We start from the raw sequence: 19,783 nt of genomic DNA on the forward strand, positions 1-19,783 counted from the left end.
TCACTACATGGTTGCAGTAAGCAGACGCCCTGTCCAAGGAGCGGAAGGCTGCCAGGAGGTGAAAATCTATCCATTGTGGCTGAGCAGCTCTTTGCAAGGAGGTTTGAGGTGTTATCAGGTCACTACCTCTTGAGAGAAGGCACAGACAATGTCCAGTGAGGCTGTTTTGCAAATGCTAGTGGTTACTGAGGCATTTCAACTCCAACCCACAGAATTTGGGACCTTTGGAGCAATCAAAGGGTAGGCCAAGGTGCTGCTGATAGCAGTGGAGAGCTCCGGACCAAACCTATCATGATGCTATTGGATTGCTTTTATTCCAACCTCCCTGCTGACCTTGGGGACCACATAGACAAATACTAAGACAGCAATTCTCAGATCTCACCCACTGTATCTTATCAAGTGTACCATGTTTTCTAGCTGGGTCAGGACGTGACTATGGGTTCCAACTCAAAAGGGAACATAACTCACGGGGCAGTCATTTTGTTGGAGGGGCTCGACTAGGCCAGGTGCAGACATTACTGCTTAATGGGTATCTTTTCAATAGAAAGGAAGCTGCCCTAGGTAGGGAAGCAGAACTAGGAAAAGACAGACCGAGAAGAGGCTGGGCTCTGTGTTCTCATACGCATAGGTCTCTGGCCTAGAAAGGGCTTTAGGTCATGCATCCACCGCCCAGGTGGTCACCTGGTCATGGCTAGAGGCCTCCCTCTCCCCATTCATTTCTGTCACTCACCCAAGTTTCCTCTTCCTGTTTTAAGGTGCTAGCCCCACAATCCCCACCAAAGCCAAGAAACAGAAACTGAAGTCTTTTCCATCCCAAGTTGACAAGTCCTTACTGGCCCTTTTGCTCTGACTTCTGTTTGAGTTTTACGGCTTCCAATTTGGCCCCTTCCCTGCCCAAAAACAGAGAGAGTGGCCAGCCAGTCACCACTTCAAATATTGACCCTAGGGAAGAAGGCCCTGGGAAAGGTTTCATGGCATCTTTGCATCTCTGGGAAATTGGGCAGTCCGCCATTTCTCTGGCCATGCTTTTTTGGCCAAGAACTGCAGAGGATGGCCTGGATTTCAAGAGGCTAAAAGTAGGTTAGAACCTTCTAGAAAGAGGATCTGTGTTCAAGACTTGGGAATTTCCTGCCTGGGAGAAGCTTTCCGGGACTGCAGTAAGCCAGGGCAATGCACAGGTGAGGAGGCTTCCTCTTGGTGGAAGAGGCAGCTTCGGTTACTTTGAGAAGCCTCAGATCTAGGTGGGCAGAGCCTTGACAGTGCCAGAGAGACAGACAGACACCTGGACTGGCGGGGAGAGTCATGCCTCCAGGTGGCCCCTGAAGTACACTGGCACATGGACAGCCCCTGACCCTTCTGGAGCCTCCTGACAGAAATGGCGATTGTTTTTTCAGAACTTCTCACTTACTTTTAGGGAACAAAAGGTAAAATTGACTTAGCAACGCCTCACTTTGAAGTGCAGAGAAAGAAAATATAACTGAGTGGTTTCGTGCGCAGATGCTCCGTCCCCTAAGCCCATGCGTGCCCTGCCTTTCCTCCGAGGGCCTGGCATGGTGCTGGTCCCAGGGAATCTGGGAGCTTTACGGAATCAGGAAAATCAAGGGGCGCTCGAGCCCTTCTCGCCAACATGCTTTTCCTTAATCATCTAACCCCTGCTTTGGGGGCCTTGGGGTTTTCACAGGGAACGAAGAAAGAGAATACACACCAAAGAAAGATCCTGGACACTGGGTGTGTTCAAAGAGTGAGATTGATTTCTTTTTATTGCCATCTTAACAAAAAATACTTCGGAAGGCAATCTTTGATTCCAGCATAGGAGGGCCAGGCAATTCCAGGCAATAATTAAGCCATTGGCTGTTGGACAAGAGAGGGTTCAGTCTGAGGGGAGCAGGAACCCCCAAAGAACCACAAAATGGGGAGACGGAGCCAAAGGCACAGGGACATTACAGTCACCCTCCAGTCTCCCTACGTGGGACAAAGCTTGGCTTGGATTTACAAGCAGCACTCCAGAAATGGCCTTGGAAGGCACTGGGTGCCACAATCCTCCCAGCTCCCACTACAGCTCCCACTACAGGATGGGAGGGTGCGGGGTGGAGGGGGTGGAGGGCTTGGCTGGAGGACTTCTGCTGGGGTCAGCTTCAGGCCAGGGAAAAAAGAGGACACAGAGCTGAGCTGCACCCAGGTCAGAGCTAAGCTTGCATCTGCCACCCACCACTTCCCTCTCTAATGCAAAGAACCCAGTTCTCTCCCCACACTCCAACACCAGACATGAAGCTAGAGGTGTGTGTAGCCAGTGCGTAGGCGGCCCGCGCAAGCAGAGGCAAGGCATGCTGGAACCTGGAACGGGGCATGAGCTGTACGGGGTTCTGGATTCTTTTAGAAGCCAGGAAAGAGACTGACTTCCGGCTCCTAAGACCTGGCCCTGCCTCTCCCAGACACTGGCTATGAGCCATAGGGCCAGGGCAGGGTGGGAGAATCACCTGCTACATGCTGAGTGCCTCCCGCTTCCACCCAGGACAGCTGAGGCAGGAGCAGAGATACAGGGGGCAGACGCCTGGCAAGGGGCAAGACCCCTTCTTCCCACTTTTCCAGACCTGGCCTCTGACAGGGGCGCTGGAAAAACCCACACCCTGGCTTCCAGTCCTGGCCCCCTCACTAACTGGCCGTGTCATTTGTCTTATACAGATGATGACAATAATAATGATTGTAATAATACCCGACTTGGCTGGCTCGAGCTGACTGTCCTGAGACCCCACTGAGCCCACCCCTCTGCGAGGGCGAGCAAAAGCATAAAGTGCTCTCTACGAAGGCAAGGCAGTCTTTTCCTTCCTCCCACATCATCCCATTCTTCTCCCCACTCCACACAAGGCAAGCACAGCAGCTGAGCACACGCACAAGGGCAAGCGGAGGGCCAAGGCGGGCACCACCCCCGGGTAGGGGAGGGCAGACCCCTCCCGGAAGGACTGACTCGACCTGCCCATCAGGCCTTGCCCCATTGAGAAGCAGCAGCATCGGGGCCTGCGAGGTCATGTGTGGGAGGCTGATGCAGCAGCCCCAAGGGTGGAAAGCGGGATTCCACTCGGATGCTCCCCACTGCTATGGCCCCCTTCCCTGCAAGGCTTGCTGCCACGGGACACAGACCAAGAGGAGAACGATCTCCAGGCCAAGCAAGCATGAAGCAGGTGGCTTTTCTTGCATCTTCAGCGTCCACCGAAGATGAGGGTGCAGGGCTGAATACATGCTCTGTTAAAGTACAGGGCAGTGACCTGCGCTCAGCGAGGAGGTGACAGCGCCCCCAATGTCCTACAAGGGTCATCGATCCTGTTCCTGGACATGAGAGACTGACCCCTGTTGCAAGGCCAGACATCCTCCTCCATGGCTCTTCCTCCTAGTGCAGACTAGCTGGGTTAGAAATTGTGCTTTCTCTTCCGAGACCTGGTAGTCCGTGTGGGGGCTGGTGCTGGGGGAGCTGGTGGGGGCTCTGGCAGGGGGTCTTGGGCTTGGGTGGCCTGGGGAGTGGAGCCCATGGGGGCTACCCCATCTGGCCCCTGCTGAGAGGCCTGAACCCCGTCCCGGATCTCTGTCAGCGTCTGGCACATCTGACCCACGCGGCCGGTCAGCTCGGCCATGGCCTGGCCGATGACGTGCATGCTGTTGGCCATGTCCCGGTGCACGGTCACCAGCTCCTGGCAGAACTGCCGGAACACCTCGGTCTGCTGGGCATGGACGTGGAGGAGCTGCCAGTCAAGGCCCGTGGTGGGTGGGCTGGGGTGTGGCCGAGGGGTCCTGCAGGCAGCCTGGGCCCGGGACGAGGGACGGGGCAGGGCCTCTGGCTTGGGGCCCACCGTCTCAGACTGGTCTGAGGAGGAGGATGAACGGAGCAGGGCGGGCCTGGCCAGGTGGGCCTCTTCCTCTGGAGACTGCTGCACCCGAAGAGGCTGCCTTGAGGGCCCAGGTGCCTCCTCATCTTCATCATCTTGGGGGACAGAAACAAAGGACAAATAGTTACAAAAGGGAGAAGGAGGGAGGCCCTGGGTTTGGCCCTGCCCCTGAAAAGTACCCCCTGCCCTGCCACTCCACAGTCTACTTTGGCCCCCGCCCTGTTCCCCAAATCCCTGAGATGTGTGGGCCCAGCACCCCTGGGGGAAGCTCCTCTTCCTCTCATGGGAACAGCTCCATTCTAGCAGGGAAGAGCCCAGGCCAGGGGACTTGGAGACCGCAGCCCGGTGACTCCGTGCCAACCCAGCGGCTCCTGACCTCGGCGGCCATTTCATCTCTCTGCAACTCACTTTCTGCAATAACCAACGCCCTGTCTACACGTCGAGCCACTCGGCCACCTAGTTGGCTTGTTAAGAAGAGGCATAAACAAGATGACAAACATGGAGGCACTCTGCAAAGCTGAAGGAGCGGCACCGGCCCAAAGGTACTACGACACTCTCCGCCCACGGACCGCCAGCCTCTCTGAAGCCACGTCCGCATTGCTTGGGGCCATCTTGTGGCCTTGCCGGAAGCTGCACCCTTTTTTTCCATAAGTTATTGGAGTATAGGTGGTATTTGGTTATATGAGTAAGTTCTTTAGTGGAGATTTGTGAGATTTTGGTGCACCCATCACCTAAGTAGTATATGACACAAAGTAGTGTATGGCACACCACATGACACAAAAGCATAAGAATGACACAACAGCCTCTGGGGACTTGGGGGGAAGAGTGGGAGGGGGCAAGGGATAAAAGGCTATAAATATGGAATCTGCACCTTTAAATCCCCACAGTGGATGCTGGCAGGCTGGAGAACCCCGGCAGAACACTGCAGAGCAGGAGAGCCATCTCTGCCACCAGTCCTGCTGCCCCCTTGACCCCCAAGGCAGGCTTCCAGGTCAGTCACATTGTGCACCCTCCCAGGAGCACCTAACCACACAGGGGCCATCGGACAGACTGCTCCCTGCAGCTGGACATATGGAGGGGCCCAGCCCCTGTACATGTGGGTCTGGCTTTCTGGTGACTGAGGGCATGGGCTGATCCCTGTGGCAGGAATAAATAATGTATGGGCTGACCCGACTGACAGGCAAGCCCTCCCTGCCTGTACCTGAGGGTTTGAGACAGAACCATCCCCCAGGAAGGTGACGGGGAGGACAGATGGGTTTATCCTTTGGTTTCCTCATGCCTCCCAGGGGTCCTGGGGCCTCACTTGGGCCAGCTTGTTAGGAGCCCCGTGTCTCTTGGCAGTGCTTGGTGGGACAGCAGCCATCCCCTAAGATCCCAGAGACCTGTCTGGTATGCCCAGTGTTGGAAGGAATGAGGCCTGGTGAGGTGATGCTGCTCCCTCCCTCCCCGGGCCTGTTCTGCCGAGCCCCTGGCAGCTGGCCACTGCCGGCAAAGGGAGTGCTGTGAGCCTGGCATGGGAGCCAGCAGGCTCTGCCCAATGGAATACTCAGACTCTCTGTCAGCCCAGGTTACCTTTGGTGGCCTCGTTACATTCAGTCTCAGGGAGATGGAGGGGTGAGTGGAGCAGGATACAGGGAACAGGCTTTACCGGATGCCGACCCCCCATTTTTTCTTAACACGGGGCAGAATCCTCTTAAGACTTAGAAAAACGCTGATTCCCAGGAAGCTAGCAGACCCGAGTTCAAGTCCTGTTTCTGAATTGAGCTCTGGGCCACCTTGGTTTTTAGAGCTTACTTTCTACATTGCAAGGATGTTGAACTAAATGGTCTCCATGTTCGTTTCCAGTCCTGAACATCTGACTCTGTGAGCCACCACCTGTCAAGAGCCCCAGCCAAACAGAAAGCGAGCGGATCCCACTGGCAGGGTGCCTGGGAAGGGAAGCCACAAAAGAGTCTTTGCAAAGCACCTTCCTGCAAAGCACCTTCCTAAGGCTGAGCCACAGCCGCTTCCCCGGGGCCCTCCTGCCTGGCTCCCACCACTCACGAGCTGGTCAGGCAGACTGTCTCTAGTGGGGACTGCAGCTGGCGGGGAGCAGGGGAGATGTGCAGAAGTGGAAAGAAAGGGGTGCAGCCTCTGCAGAGGTTTTGAGTGCTCCCCCTTCTGCTGAGCCCCAAGGGACGCTCGCCTCAGCCACTGGGGCTCTGGCTTCAAAGTGCATGTGAGACGCAGGAAGCAGAGAGGAAAGGCAGGGACAAGTACAGAGGGACGAGAGGGGTGAGGAGCGGGTGGGTGGGGGAGCAGCTGGAGGATGGAGAGGGAGCTGAGAGGCAGCCGTAGGGCAGGCAGAGTGAGGCAGCACAGTGAGAAGGGGGAGCAGGCTACGCAGCTCAGGCAGGGGAATGCAGAGAATAGAGGAACAAAGCCATCAGGACCAGACACAGAAAGAAACTGATCTTTCCACAGCCAGGGCCCTTGCAGCTTGGCCACCTCGCCTCCAGCCCACCCCACCACACCCCACCCCCCCGCCCCACTGCCTCCAGCCCCCTCCCCGGCACTGCTACACTTGGGCCTTCCTGGCTTCTCACTGTTCCTGGAATGTGCCAAGCGCCTTCCTGATGCGGGGCCTCCTACATGCCGTTCTCTGCCTGCGCGCCTCCCCTCCCCTTCTCCGCGCCCCACGCTACTGCTGCCTGGCCTGGTTAACTCTTACGCGTCACAGCCCAGTCTGCTGGACTTCTTCAGGGAGCCTTCCCCAGCCTTCCTTAACTCTCAGACAGAACTGCCACGTAACTCACAGAGTCAAATGCAAAATGAAAACGTGGGGCTCCTGGCTCAAAAACTATGAAGAATGTCCAGATGGCGACAGCAGAGCCTGAAACCCAGCTCGGCCCCTGTGACTGCGCAGGTCGCATGCTCATGAGGTCAGCCCTGCTCTTGGGACCTCCTGGACTCCTGTGTCCTTCATCCGTTCACTACCAGTTTACTCGTGTAGCTATTTAAAGTTGGTTTATTCCTAGAGTCCAGGGTCTCCCCAAGAGCAGGGCCTGTGTAGGGTTTACACACAGCTGTCTTTCCAGCTCCCAGCATGGGTCTCTCACAGAGATGCTCAGTAAATATTCTAGAATGAATGCACAAAAAGGGATGGAGAGGAGACAGAACTGGGAGAAGGAGGGGAGGAGGGAAAGAGTGGGCTGGACAGGGAAGGACAGGAGAGAACCAGAAGGAAAGTCCATGGGAGACTGCAGAGAGTAGGCTGGGGAGCAGGCGGGCCGGCGGGGCGAGGGGACTGGTGATACTCACAGCTGGTCGAAGGGCTGTCGGTGCCATCCAGTTCCGCCCTGGGGAAGCCACGCCCTGCACGGGCCGTGAGTAGCGCTGACTCGATGGCCCTCTCATGGGCTGTGAGCACGATGGTGGGGGCCCGGCCTCCAGCCCCAGGGCCCGACAGGGTCTGCTGCATGAAGGCCAGCTTGTCCTTGGTCCTGCGTTTCATGTCATCCCATCTGTGCTTAATGTCCTTGACGGAGCGGGGCACCTGGCTGACGGAGGTGATTTTCCGGGCTATGCCTTCCCAAATCTTGTCCCTGTCAGCATGGGACAGCCGCATGGTCTCCCTCCCAAAGAGCACAGCTTCGTGGTGGGTCACCTCTGTGACAAGAATGTCCAGCTCCTCCTTGGAGAACTTGGGCTTCCTCTTACGCTCAGCCAGGTGTGCCACATTCCTTGGGTTGAATATCCCACAAAGCACATGGGGTAAATGACCGGCAACGCAGGTGGTCCTCCTCCTTCCTAATTGCTGGCCCCCAGCTGGAGAGCCAGGAGGCACTTGGGGCAACCTGGCCCCCACCACACCCTCCTCCTACCAAGAGGTCCCTTCCACTACTCCTCGGAGGGGAGGGTGGAAAGAAGAGACGGCGTTACATGGGAGGGAGCACTGGACTCAGAGTCGAAGCTCTCAGGTTCAGGGCCTGCTTTAGCTCTTACTAGCAGTGAGAGCTAGGGCGGTTCAAGTTCAATCTTTCCTGCCTCACTCTCCCTGTCTAGAATAATAACCAGAAGCCTTTGGGGTTATCACTAAGGAGGGAAAAACACCATGATGTAAGGGGCTTAAAATCGCTTAAAGGTAGCAATAAAGGATCTTATCAAAATTAGGATTAGACCATTGCCTCTATAAAGCCATGTTTACCTACAGCCCTATAGCTGAATGAGTGGCTCGGAAGAAGAATACGTAAGCAGGGAGGCGGTTTACGATGGGCTGCCATGGGGTGTACAGCAGCTATGCCATGACTAGCGTGTGGCCACCGAAAGCTTATTCTGCCCAGCGGCTATCTCCCCCTTCTCCTTCCCCTTCCCGGTCAGTTCTCCAAGCCCCCACCTTTGCGTAGGTGCAGGAAAACAGGTTTCCCTCCCATGGGAGTGCTTTTTCTGTGGGGTGGGCTGCTGTGGCTTTTTGGTAGAATTTGAGGAACCCACGACTGTCCAGAGCGAGACAAGTTCCACTTTGGTGGACACGAGGGGGATCCGGGATTCCCTCTCTACTGAGCAGCCAAGGGCCCTGGGCAAGGGGCACAGCATGGCCCTTCCATCCCACGTGGTCCCTGCTCTGGCTTTGGAACTCGATCCCTCCACATCGTGGCTCTGTCACCCTTTAACTAGTGATAAAAGGTTAAAAAAAATTCACCCAAGAGAGGACATGAGGGTGTGGAGGAAAGCTCGGAGCCCAATTGATTTCTTGGACTCTTCTGAAACCGGGAGGGGAAGGCCAGCGGCACCAACATCCTTTAGCCCTCACCTTCCCAGTCACGCACCCAAATTACCAGGGCCCAGAAGATGGGAAGAAGGCTGGGGCCTCATTGCCCAGTCCAAGATGGTGGCAGGGACATGGAGTAGACCTGGGACTACAGACTGAGTCTCCTTGAGCCAAGACATGGGACTCGTGTGAAGCCAGTCTCCTTCTCCAAAAAACTAGGGTGATAATTCTAGTGTCACTGCCCAGGGCTATCAGGAGGAGCTTCTCACTCTTGCCACTATTGCAGTTGGGGCTAGATAATTCTTTGTGGGGAAGGAAGGGGTGTCCTGTGTGATGCAGGATTTTATCAGTATCCTTTTCTTCTACCTGAAAACACCCAACCACCAAACATGTCTCCAGGCCTTGCCAAATGCCCCCAGGAGAACAAAATAGTGCCCGGTTGAGAACGACCACAGGCAGATCACCTAGCACAGTACTGTCAGAAAGGCCAGCTAAACACGACAGTGCCCACTCCCCTCCTGGCCCACCATTAATTTTGTTAAGAAACTAACTGAGTCCATTCAATCATCCCCAAGCCACGCCATGACAGTGCAAGGGAGAGCATCTGCAGATCAGAAAGAGCTACACCAATGGAAACTGGACATGAAGGGAAAGGAGGGTTCCCAGGATGTGCTTTCCCTCACTCCAGCCACAGGAGGGGCATCTCCATGGCAACAAACTGCATCCCCAAACCCAACCTGCTCTTCGAGCAGTCATAAGACGAGAGCCCACGGGCTGTGACTACCCAGATGCCATCTTGAATCAGGACAGGCTGGGAGCAGAATAGAACAGATCCCATGCTAGTGAGGTGGCAGTAGCGGAACCCCCCAAATCCCTGCTCACCAGTCCCATCCAGGCCCAGGAAGCCAGGCTTCACCTGGTCCTTTGTGCACAAGCAGGAAGAACACCGGCCTAGGATTCCAGAGCCAGGAGTTCAAATCCTCATTCTGCCACCCTGACTGCATGCTCTTGAGCAAGACCTTACCCTGCCCTGGATCTCAGTTTGACCACCGTGGCATGAAGATCCACACACAGCAGTGGTTCTCAATGCTAGCGGCACATTAGAATCACTAGCTTTAAAAATACCAAGGCCAGGGGCCCATCCCCAGCCCAATTAGGTCACAATCTGCGGTACCAGAGGATAGCTAAGTTAGTTCGGATGATAACTCCCCTTCTTTGGGGCTGTGGGAAGGCCTTGTCCCCAAGGAGAAAGATCAGAGGTGGGTGAAAGAGTAGAACAGATTCAGCTCTATGGGCAAAGCTCCCGACGCCTTAAAAGCAACAGCACAGAAAGCCTGATTCCCCAGTGGACACACGCACACTCTCCCCTGCTTGCCTGGAGCCAGGCTGCAGCCACAGGGCAGGCGGTACAGCGGCGCAGGCCGAGGCTCCAAACTGTGTAGCCACCCTATAGCCTGTCTAGACACCGCACCCCAGTGTCCCCAGACACAACCCTGGCCCCTTGGAAGGCCCACGTCAACAGACCCCTCCTCTTTCACCTGGGTCCTGCAGCACACCGTGCCTCAGAGCAAAAACTACACTGGAAAGTCATCTCTGTGGTGGGAGGTGTGAACCTGGGAAGGGCCAGCAGGGGATGAGTCAGGGGGTGTGGTGGGGCAGGGCTGCGTGATCCACCCTGGTACCCAGTACGCAGTCTGACTTGAACTAGATGATCAGTAGGCAGGTGGTGAACTGCAAGTGCTCAGCTGACCCGGACCCTGTGGCAGTAAGAAGAGAAGGCATTTGGGGGTGTCAAGCCACCTCCCTGGGGTGTGTCTGATCAGCTGTGTGCAGGGAGGCTGGGGGCAGTGGGTGCTGTTCTCCATACTGCAAGGCAGCGGGCCTGCTCGTCTCTGGCACCTCTGTTCTGCACCCATCAAATGGCAATGAGAACACCTGCCCCGACACATAAGAGGGTGAACACTAAAGTGCTCTGGGAGGTGTGAACTGCTGCTCAGCCACTCAGAGCTGTCTGATAGGAGTACAGGTAGGCAGTGGAGCCCTCATCACACACTCCCCACCTCAAACCTGTTTCTCCTCATTTGCTCAGAAAGTCTCAGAGTTGAAGACAGCACGCCCCCCTTAGGAAGTCCTCATCTGCCCTCTTTCCAAGCACGATCCCACCTCCAGGCCAAGACCTCATGGGTCATGAAACTGTACAAATGCCAGCAGAGGGCCCCAGGTCCCCGGTGTGGCTGTGCCCCGCACTCCAGACATCTGAGGCTTCCTTCCCTCCCATCCAGATCCAGATCCCCAGTCAGTGCTCCTAGGTCCCCGAAAGAGGCCATCAAGCAAGCAGCCAGGCATGTCGGGTCTCCCACGCCGTCCACAAACCCCACCCGGCAGAGCCCCTCGCACATGGCACAGACCATCAGCATCACGCTGGACCCGTGGTTCCAGGCTCAACTCAGCCAGGGCCAGTCTCCTGCCTCCTCTGGCTGGCATTTAAGGAACCTTCTGGTGCAAACTTCTGTCCCAAACACTGGAACAGGGTAAAGTTCACTCTTCAAAGTACTCAAACTTAGGCAGCAAGCACTGTCAAAAACTGAGCTGAAAACTTTGTCAGAAGCCCTCTCTTCCATGGAGGCTGTTTGAACTGCTGGGGCTGCACTGGGACGGTTCTCACACTCTGAGAAGGGGTCACGGTCCTAGGTGGGGGACAGACATTCTCCCCCTCCTCCCCCAGGAATGCTGCCAGGAGCCTGGGCCCAGGTCCTCCAGACACACTGCCAAGTGAGCAGCCCGAGGGGTCCCTGCATCCCAACAGCCTGGCCACAGGCTGTCCTCTAGAGCCCCCTAATGGAGGCCTAGGGGAAAAGGTGGGCCTTTCAGAGCTAGATGTGTCCCAAATCCTGTGAACGTCGGTCTCTGGGCCTCCAGAGGTCTCCACCACTGGAGATCCCATAGGACCAACACACTCCCTTGGCTCCTTTCCAGAGGCCAGGCAAGACCCCCAGGACATCAGCAGAGTGGGGCTCACCTCATCCAGTTGGCTTTGGTTTCGTCTGAGCCATCTATGGACTTATAGCGGTTGTTCTTGTCCACAATCTGGAAGAAAGAGAGAGAGTCTAGGATGGCCATTCTAGAGGAGCTCTCATGTCCCTGGGCTCCTTCCTGACCAGGGCCCAGGGCCTGGCCCCGCCTGCTGCCACCCCCTTCCCCTGAAATGTCACCACTGCTACAGAACTGAAATGCAGGCTGGGTTCAGAATCCCTGCTACCTATCCTCCACCCATTCCCAATCTCCTAGAGACACTGGGGAGCCCATCCTCCTAGACACACAAAGCCCTTCACACGTGTTTTGCATTCCTGGGAGATGGGGAGCAGACAGATGGGACCACCTCCCTCCTCTGTCTTGATGGAATACTCAGCAACATGGCTGACAAGGGGCATTTCCATTGGCCTCCAGTTGCAACTACAAAGACTAAATAAATCTTTCTCTCTTTACAGTTTCTGTGGGAGACAGAGGCCACTGCTGGATGACTGAGCATATGTGATTTGAGAGGGTTCCTCCTCTCCCCAACCTCTAAATGTTCAAGAGCCTCAGGGTTTGAAGCTGGGCTGCTTTCTCTTTTATTTCATCATCACTCTTTAATCAGAGTTCAGCTGGGTATGAAATTCTAGGCTAAGTTTTATTTTCTTTCAGCACTCTGAAGATTACTAAAAAGACTGCCACTGGCGCAAAAGCAACAACTGTCGGTTTCATGTTGCTCTTTTGTGGGTAATCCTGTCTGTGGTAAATTTTAACACTTTCATTTTACTCTTGATTTTCTGCAGCTTTGCTACGTGGTTTTGAAGTGGAGATTTACTTTCCTGAAATTCTCCTTATTGCTTGATGAACACCTTCCAACTCCAAGACTATATTTTTTTCAATTCTGGAAAATTCTCAGTCATTAGGCTTTTAAGTAACAGCTTCTCAGTCATTTTCTCCCCTCTCATTCAGTAAAATTTCTGTTAAACAGGTATGAGAGTAGCTCAATCTCTCCTCCATGTCTTTTAACTACTCTTCCATATTTTTCTCTATCTTTCTGGGCACTCTCTGGAAAAATTTCTCAGAACTCTCTTCCAGTCCACTAATTGTCTCTTCGGCTGTGTCTATTCCAGGGTTTCTCCCATCTACTGAGGTGTTTCCATCTTTCTTTACTCTCTTTTTTAATGAGTATCTTTATTTTGATGAATAGATTTCGTTCCCAGAATTTTTAGTTTTTTGCAGGTCCATCCTTTCATTCACCCTACCTCTTTTTGTTTCATAATGATATGTTTCTTCTTTTTCCTTTTCTAACAGCTTTACTGAGGCATAATTGACATATAATGTACACCTTGACATATAATGTACACATGAGCTAGATCAGGGTTGGTTCCCTGAGGACTCAGTGAAGCAGAGACTGGGAGAATTCCTGGGAAATGGGAAACAGATGGACAGACACCATGCCTAGACTCCTACCTAACCTGGTGCCATTCATAAGCCTCTATCATTCTCTTCAAAGCAGCAGAGAAGTATTTTATCAATGTAAATCAGATTATGTCCCACACCAGCTCAAGACGGCATGCTGTACTTACAATAAAGCTCATATTTATGGCCACAGCCTTCACAGCCCACAGGCGTGCTCCCCAACTTACCCTGGGCCTCTCACGTCCTTTTCACTTTTCTGCAGCCTTGGTGCCCTGAGAGTGAGCCTTAACATTGGCCAGTTCCACTGCCTAGAGCCTCTTTTATCTACCCTTAAAAATAACAATAATCATGAAATATTTCAAGCATTCAGAAGTTATAAAGAAGAATGCAGCCGACAGCCCTGTGCCCACCAGCTACAGCAACAAAAATTAACATGAGTTATATTTGTCTCAGGCCTCTCTCTCCTTTTGCTTCAAGAAAGTGCCGGGTTGCAGTGGAAGACCTCTCTGCCTCCAGCTTCCCTTTCCCTTCCTCCCTCCAAGAGTAACCACCATCCTGGAGATGATGGGAAGCCTTTCCATTTTTATGACACAAGGACTTTTCAAAGAACAACACACAGGACTGTTTGCATGTGCGTAAAGTTTACGGAAATGGCACCCAAGTAAACATATCCTTTTCCAACTTTTTTCCCACTAAGCTTTGAGTATGTGATCCCTTCTTAGCTTTTGGTTCTCAGATTATGTCAGCTCCACAGAAAAAGCCTTTCCTAGTCTTGAACCTAAAGAAGTTCTTCCTTGCTACACCTCAACCTCCATATCCCCGGCCTATCATGGCATCATCTCTGTTATATCATCCTGTAACTTCCCTTAGGAGGCCTAATTACAGTGAGCATTTTGTTGATACCTATTTGCCAATTTGGTAACTGACTGGCTCCCTGTCTAGACCGTAAGCTAATGAGCACAAAGCATGTGGCTGCTGTGATCACGATGGTGGCCCTGGTTCCTAACACAGGGAAGGCATGGCATATGGTGGAATACTGGTTGGATGAATGATTGGATGAAGAGCCTTTTAGTTAAAAAGCAAGTTAAAGGGAAAAAGTTGGCTGAGTGCAAAGCTCACACCTGTAATCCCAGCACTTTGGGAGGCTGAGGTCAGAGAATTGCTTGAGCCAGGGAGTTTGAGACTAGCCTGAGCAAAACAGCAAGACACTGTCTCCACAAAGAATTAGCCAAGGGTGGTGGTACATGCCTGTGGTCCCAAATACTCAGGAGGCTGAGGCAGGAGGATTGCTTAAGCCCAAGAGTTTGAGGCTGCACTGACCCATGATTGTGCCACTGCACTCAAGCCTGGGTGACAGGGCAAGGTCGTGTTTCTAAAAAAAAAAGAAAAGAAGAAAGAAGCAAAGAAGGAAGGAAGGAAAAAAGAAAGGAAAGAAGATAGGAAGGAAGAAAGAAGAAAAAAATTACAAAATATTAAGATTTTAGTAAAAATGAAATGAGTGCTATGCCAGAGCCAGCTTATACTGAGAGCCAACTGTTAAATTTTCAGGAATTTTGTGAACCAGTTGTTAAACACAGCCATTAAAAATTCAATGACATAAGCTTACAAGTCAGTAAATGATACATTTTTAAAAGGCAATAAATACTCAAAACTTACCCACTTCTCAGTTATTTTACTACATTTGACTGACTATTCTCTATGCTCTGGAGGGTACTGGCCCCTACTGTAGCCGCATAGTAGAAAGAACATACAATAGCTGTGATTGCACATTTCTTCCCAACTGCACATTCAGTGATTTCATGTTAGTAGCTTGAAATCAGCCATGGGGGGAGCATTTACACCACGGAAATTGGCACTTATCCTCACCATCACCATCACCGTCAGTTGTTAAACATCTACCAGCATACCACTACACGTATATATGAGCATAGAAAGTCTAGGAGGTACATTTCAAACTCTCAACTCTCGTTACCTCTAGAGGGGAGGAAAGAAGGAGGCAGGGATGCTTTTGCTTTATTTGTCTATGAGACTATACTGACTCTGTGTTTTAAAAATCGCAGAAAAATAAAAAGAGAAAACATGTAACTCGGGCTTCCCCTCCCATGGCAGTCTCCTCAGGTGATGGTCCAGTCTGCAGGGACCCTCCCCTGGAGTCTCAGAGCACCCCGGACTTTATCATAACATTACTTCCCCAACATTATCATTTCTGATTGCTCCCCTATCTTCTGGGGGAAAAAAGAAGCATGTCTAGGTCCCACAGCCAGTAGTAGGAGCACATAGATGGTAGTAAGAGCCATGGAGCCAGAGGAGTTGGCTAGAATTTCAGCTTCACTGCACACAAGCTGAGTGGCTTTGGGCAGATGGCTTTGCAGACCATGCCTCAGTTTCCTCATCTATAAAATGGGATAAAAACCAGCCTTGCAGCACTGCTGTCATAATGAAAGTGGAAGACACTCAGTGAGTGGTTACTGTTAGCATTGTGATCATAATCGAGATCATTAAGAGTTCAAGTATTAGTTACTACTAATTTAGGGCAGTGGGAGCCCTGTGGGTCAACACCGAGTGGTGATAAGCCTTGGCAATTTCATCTGCACAGAGAAGCCTGGGTGAGGGCTGTGAAGGACAGAGGAACTGCCTGAGACCTCTGTCTGTTGGGTTCAGGTCTAGAGCTTTTCTGAGGGGTGTTTTTTGGCTTATCTTTCCCATCAATCAGGATTTTTTCAAATCAAGTACTTATTCATTCATTCATTAAACCAGCAAACATCATGGAAGGAGTGGGCATGGTGGCAGGCTCTGAGGATAGAATGGTGACACAGGCAGAGAATGTCTTTGCTCTTGGAAAGCTCACAGCCTAGCGGGACACAGAAGAGAGACCACTGTGATACGGCATGGCCAGCACCATGGTGGGGAATTATGTGGGATTACTGGATCTCTGAGCTGCAGCCCTGGACCTGGGAATCTGCTGAGGACCTTTCTTGGGGACATGGAGTATAAGCTGAGATCTTAGAGAAGAGACAGATGGTGCCCTGGGCAGAGGTGCAGGGCAGGCAGGATCTCACAGGGCCTGTGGATCACGTTACAGGCCACTGATGAACCCAGGCCACCCTGAGTAGACAGCAGGCTGTGAGCCTCCAGTTCTAGCACTGAGATGGGTCCAGGAATGGCAGCAGGGCCCGATGCTCAGGAGCGGCCCCCAGAAGGCTGGTCTCCCAGCGTCTTCCTTGCCTTATCCCTCAAGGTCAACTCCTTGGTCCCTCTGAACTTAGTACTTTGGACCAGCCAGAAGCTCTGAGCACTGTGATGCAAGGCCTTTGATAACTTGGGGAACCCACATGGTAAGAAGCTTCCTTAGCCTGGAGGAGAAGAGACCTGAGAAAGCAGAGCCATCATCATCAGATGTGGGAAGAACAACCATGTCGTGGGGACAGGATGGTTAGAACCTGCTTGCATCTAGGGGGACGCAGGCCTGAATTCAGCACAAGGAGGGATGGCCTAACATGAAGAAGAGTAAGGATAAGAAGAGTGAGGTGGTGAGCTTGTTACTGGGAGTATTCAAGCAGGGGATGATTGCTAGTAGGGAGGCTGAAAAAAGGACTTGCTCATTCAGTGGATATCTGTCCTAAATAACCTCAAAGTTCTGTCTAAAATGAAGATTGTGTGATTCTATGTAGAGGGATGCTCAGAAAAATAACATAAAAGCATGGAGTTTGGCCCCCTGGGCCAAGCATGGTCTAAGTGGATCCTATTTCAGACCATGGTAATAATTAATAAAGATAATAAAAATAAAACCTCATTAACAGCTACCACTCATGGAGTACCTTCACTATGTCAAGTACTTTGATACACTATTAATTCTCACAGCTATTATGATTATCCTCCCTTTATAGGTTAGAAAACTGAGACTGAGGGCTGTTGGTAACCTGTCTGAGGCGGCAAAGGAAGTTTCCACATGGGAAGCTGGAGTTTAAACTCAGGTCTCTGGCAGTACAGTCTATGCTTTAACCACTTTGTGGAGCAATGGATGTTGGAGCCAACATTTCCCTAATGACTCCATTAACCACCGTCAACCATGCCTGAAACCCAGCATCAAACAGGACTCTTCTGGGGCCCTCTCTGAACTTCCAGCTTTGCCTCTGAGCAAATCTGCTATCTGCAGGTTGGTATTTTAATAGGGAGGAATGCTCTGCTTTGCAACAGAACATCTGTCTGCCCCAATTGAGGATTCAATGTTGGGCTCCTCTAAATGGTATCATGACCAGATGCCGTAGAGATGGATTTTCAAAAACCCGATTTGTTTGCAACTTTCCAGGAATTCACTGAATCCATAAAGCATTCTTAGTTTTTAATCCTGCATTTCTTCATAGAGCAAAGTAGTTATAAAAATGACTGGTGAAGCCATTCGCCGTTGACGAAGCGCTTTGGCATACCTGAGATGCTCCTCACTCAAGCCCCAGGAAGTGGATGCATCACCTCTTTTCTCTAGCTACTCTCCAGCCCAACCAGCTTAAGACCTGAGAGATAAAGAGATAACCTGAACTTGAACTCCAGCCTCTGCTATGGCCAGAGACATGGAGTGAAGAATACTAAAGCCAGATGAGGGCATCTGAGATTATCCAGATAATCTAAACTGGCTCCTAACCTGGTGTCTGGGGAAGGGGGTATCCCTTAAAATGTGTGCAGCTTTTCATGAACATTGGCACATGAGTATAATTTCCTAGGTGATTCAAAAAAGCTCAAGAACCATGATTTAACCCATCTGCCCTAATTTAACTGATAAGGAAATGAGAACTTCCTTTTATTATTCCAAAACTTCCTTTTATCAAATGTCTTTTCTGTTTAGACCACTTTATTGAGGTATGACTGGCATACAAAAAGCTGTACATATTTAACGTATCCAACTAGATGAGTTTGGAAATAAGTGTACCCCTGTCAAACCATTGCCACAAACTATGACATAAACACATCCATTATCTCCAAAAGACTCCTCCTGCTCTAATTATTGTGATAACACTTAAGGTAAGATCTACCCTTCTGGCAAATTTTTCAGTATGCAGTACAGTATTGTTAACTACAGGCTCTATGCTGTATGGCAGATCTCTGGGACTTACTTATCTTGCATAACTGAAACTTTATACCCTTGAACTAATACCTATTTCCCTCTTTCCCAGCCACTGGCAACCACCATTTACTCTCTGTCTCTATGAATTTGACTATTTCAGATTCCTCCTATAAGTGGTATCAGGTAGTATTTGTCCTTTGTCTGTCTTATTTCATTTAGTATAATGTCCTCCAGGTTTACCCATGTTGTTGCAAATGGCAGAATTTCCTTCTTCTTAATGCTTGAGAAGACTCTGGAGACCTGGTTAATGAGGCATGTTGACAAACAATACCAAATGCTACATCCAGGTTTTACATACTTTGATTTCACCTCCCACCCTCAACCATTCCTGAAACCCACCTGACGATAACTGTAGATGCTAAAGCAGGCTGTGATCTGCTCATCACATGCTAAGTACCAGGCCTGCAACAAGCATTAGTATTTACAACAACTCATAGGGGTGTGTTCCATTGTACTATGCACCCACATTTTATGGATAAAACCACTGAACTGCGAGGGAACAGGTGAGCAGCCCAAAGACACATTTCCGGCAAGTGGTAGAGCCAGGATTGGAACCCAGGAACAGAGCCTATAACCAACTCAGACAGCTCTTCCCTTCGCAGCCCCTCTTCACTGCCTGTAAAAGGTGTCACGACAATAGACCAGCCTCAGGACCACCACCCGCTACCCTGATCACACACAGCCTTGCTCTCCTTGATAAGGAGGCAGGCTCCTGGTGAAGGCAACAGCATTTTGAGTCCAAGTTTGGGCCCTTGGGGAAGAACTGGAGAAGCAGCTGTCAAGAAGACTGGTCTGAATCCCATCTCTTAGTTGCTCTGTACGAATCGTCTTGCGTAAAGGTGAGAGAGAGATCCAGGAGTATCTGCTTATCTAGGGGACATCAAAAATGTAAACTGGAATGAGCCAGAGAGAAATCAGATAGAAACACACTTTAATGATCATGCTGCAGATTGGAACAGTCTTCTAAATTAATCTGGTAGAAGAATGTAGTCAACAGGGTTGATATGAAAAGCACCCCATGGAGTTGTTGAGTACATAACCTGCATATCCATCATGGGTAGCTCTCCCTCAATAACCACTGAAATGAATGAGAGCTAAGAAAAAAGCAGAGCAAAACCCTAATGCTTTACAATAAGGTATCACTTCACATTCACCAGGATAGCTATAATCAAAAAGTCAGGAAAAACAAGGGTTGACAAGGATGCGGAGAAATCAGAGCCCTCATATGATTGGTGGGAAAACAAAATGGATCACCTGCTTTGGAAAACAGCCTGGCAGATCCTCAAATGATGAAACCTTGAGTTACCATTCCATTCCTAGGTATTATGCCCAAGAGAAATGAAAACTTGTGTCTGCATGGAAACTTGTGCACAAATGCTTTCAGCAGCATTATTCATAATAGCCAAAAGGCAGAGACTGCCCATCAATGAATGAAGAGGTAAACAAGATATGGAACACTATTTGGCCATATGGCTGGGTGTGGTGGCTCATGCCTGTAATCTCAGCACTTTGGGAGGCTGAGGCAGGTGGAGCACTTGAGGCTGGGATTTTAAGACCAGTCTGGCCAACATGCAAAACTTCGTCTCTACTACAATGCCAAAAAAA

General features: G+C 51.2%; 1 protein-coding gene across 10 annotated transcripts in view; it reads right to left on the minus strand.

The window, feature by feature from the left end:
• The window catches only part of PRDM11 (PR/SET domain 11), an 82,059-nt gene that overhangs the window by 12,565 nt on the left and 49,711 nt on the right, over window positions 1-19,783 (minus strand). For 7 of the 10 annotated variants that reach the window (XM_037738866.1, XM_037738863.1, XM_017529381.2 and 4 more), the window contains one exon: window positions 11,648-11,715. In XM_037738866.1, coding sequence (XP_037594794.1) covers window positions 11,648-11,715 — 68 coding nt within the window. Of the gene's footprint in view, window positions 1-1,729; window positions 3,974-7,178; window positions 7,601-11,647; window positions 11,716-19,783 lie in introns of those variants that run through there. The other 3 variants (XM_037738867.1, XM_037738868.1, XM_037738869.1) reach the window with 1 other exon arrangement.

This window comes from Cebus imitator, unplaced genomic scaffold (assembly GCF_001604975.1).
Source record: "Cebus imitator isolate Cc_AM_T3 unplaced genomic scaffold, Cebus_imitator-1.0 Scaffold58, whole genome shotgun sequence".
Classification (NCBI taxonomy): Eukaryota; Metazoa; Chordata; class Mammalia; order Primates; family Cebidae; genus Cebus; species Cebus imitator.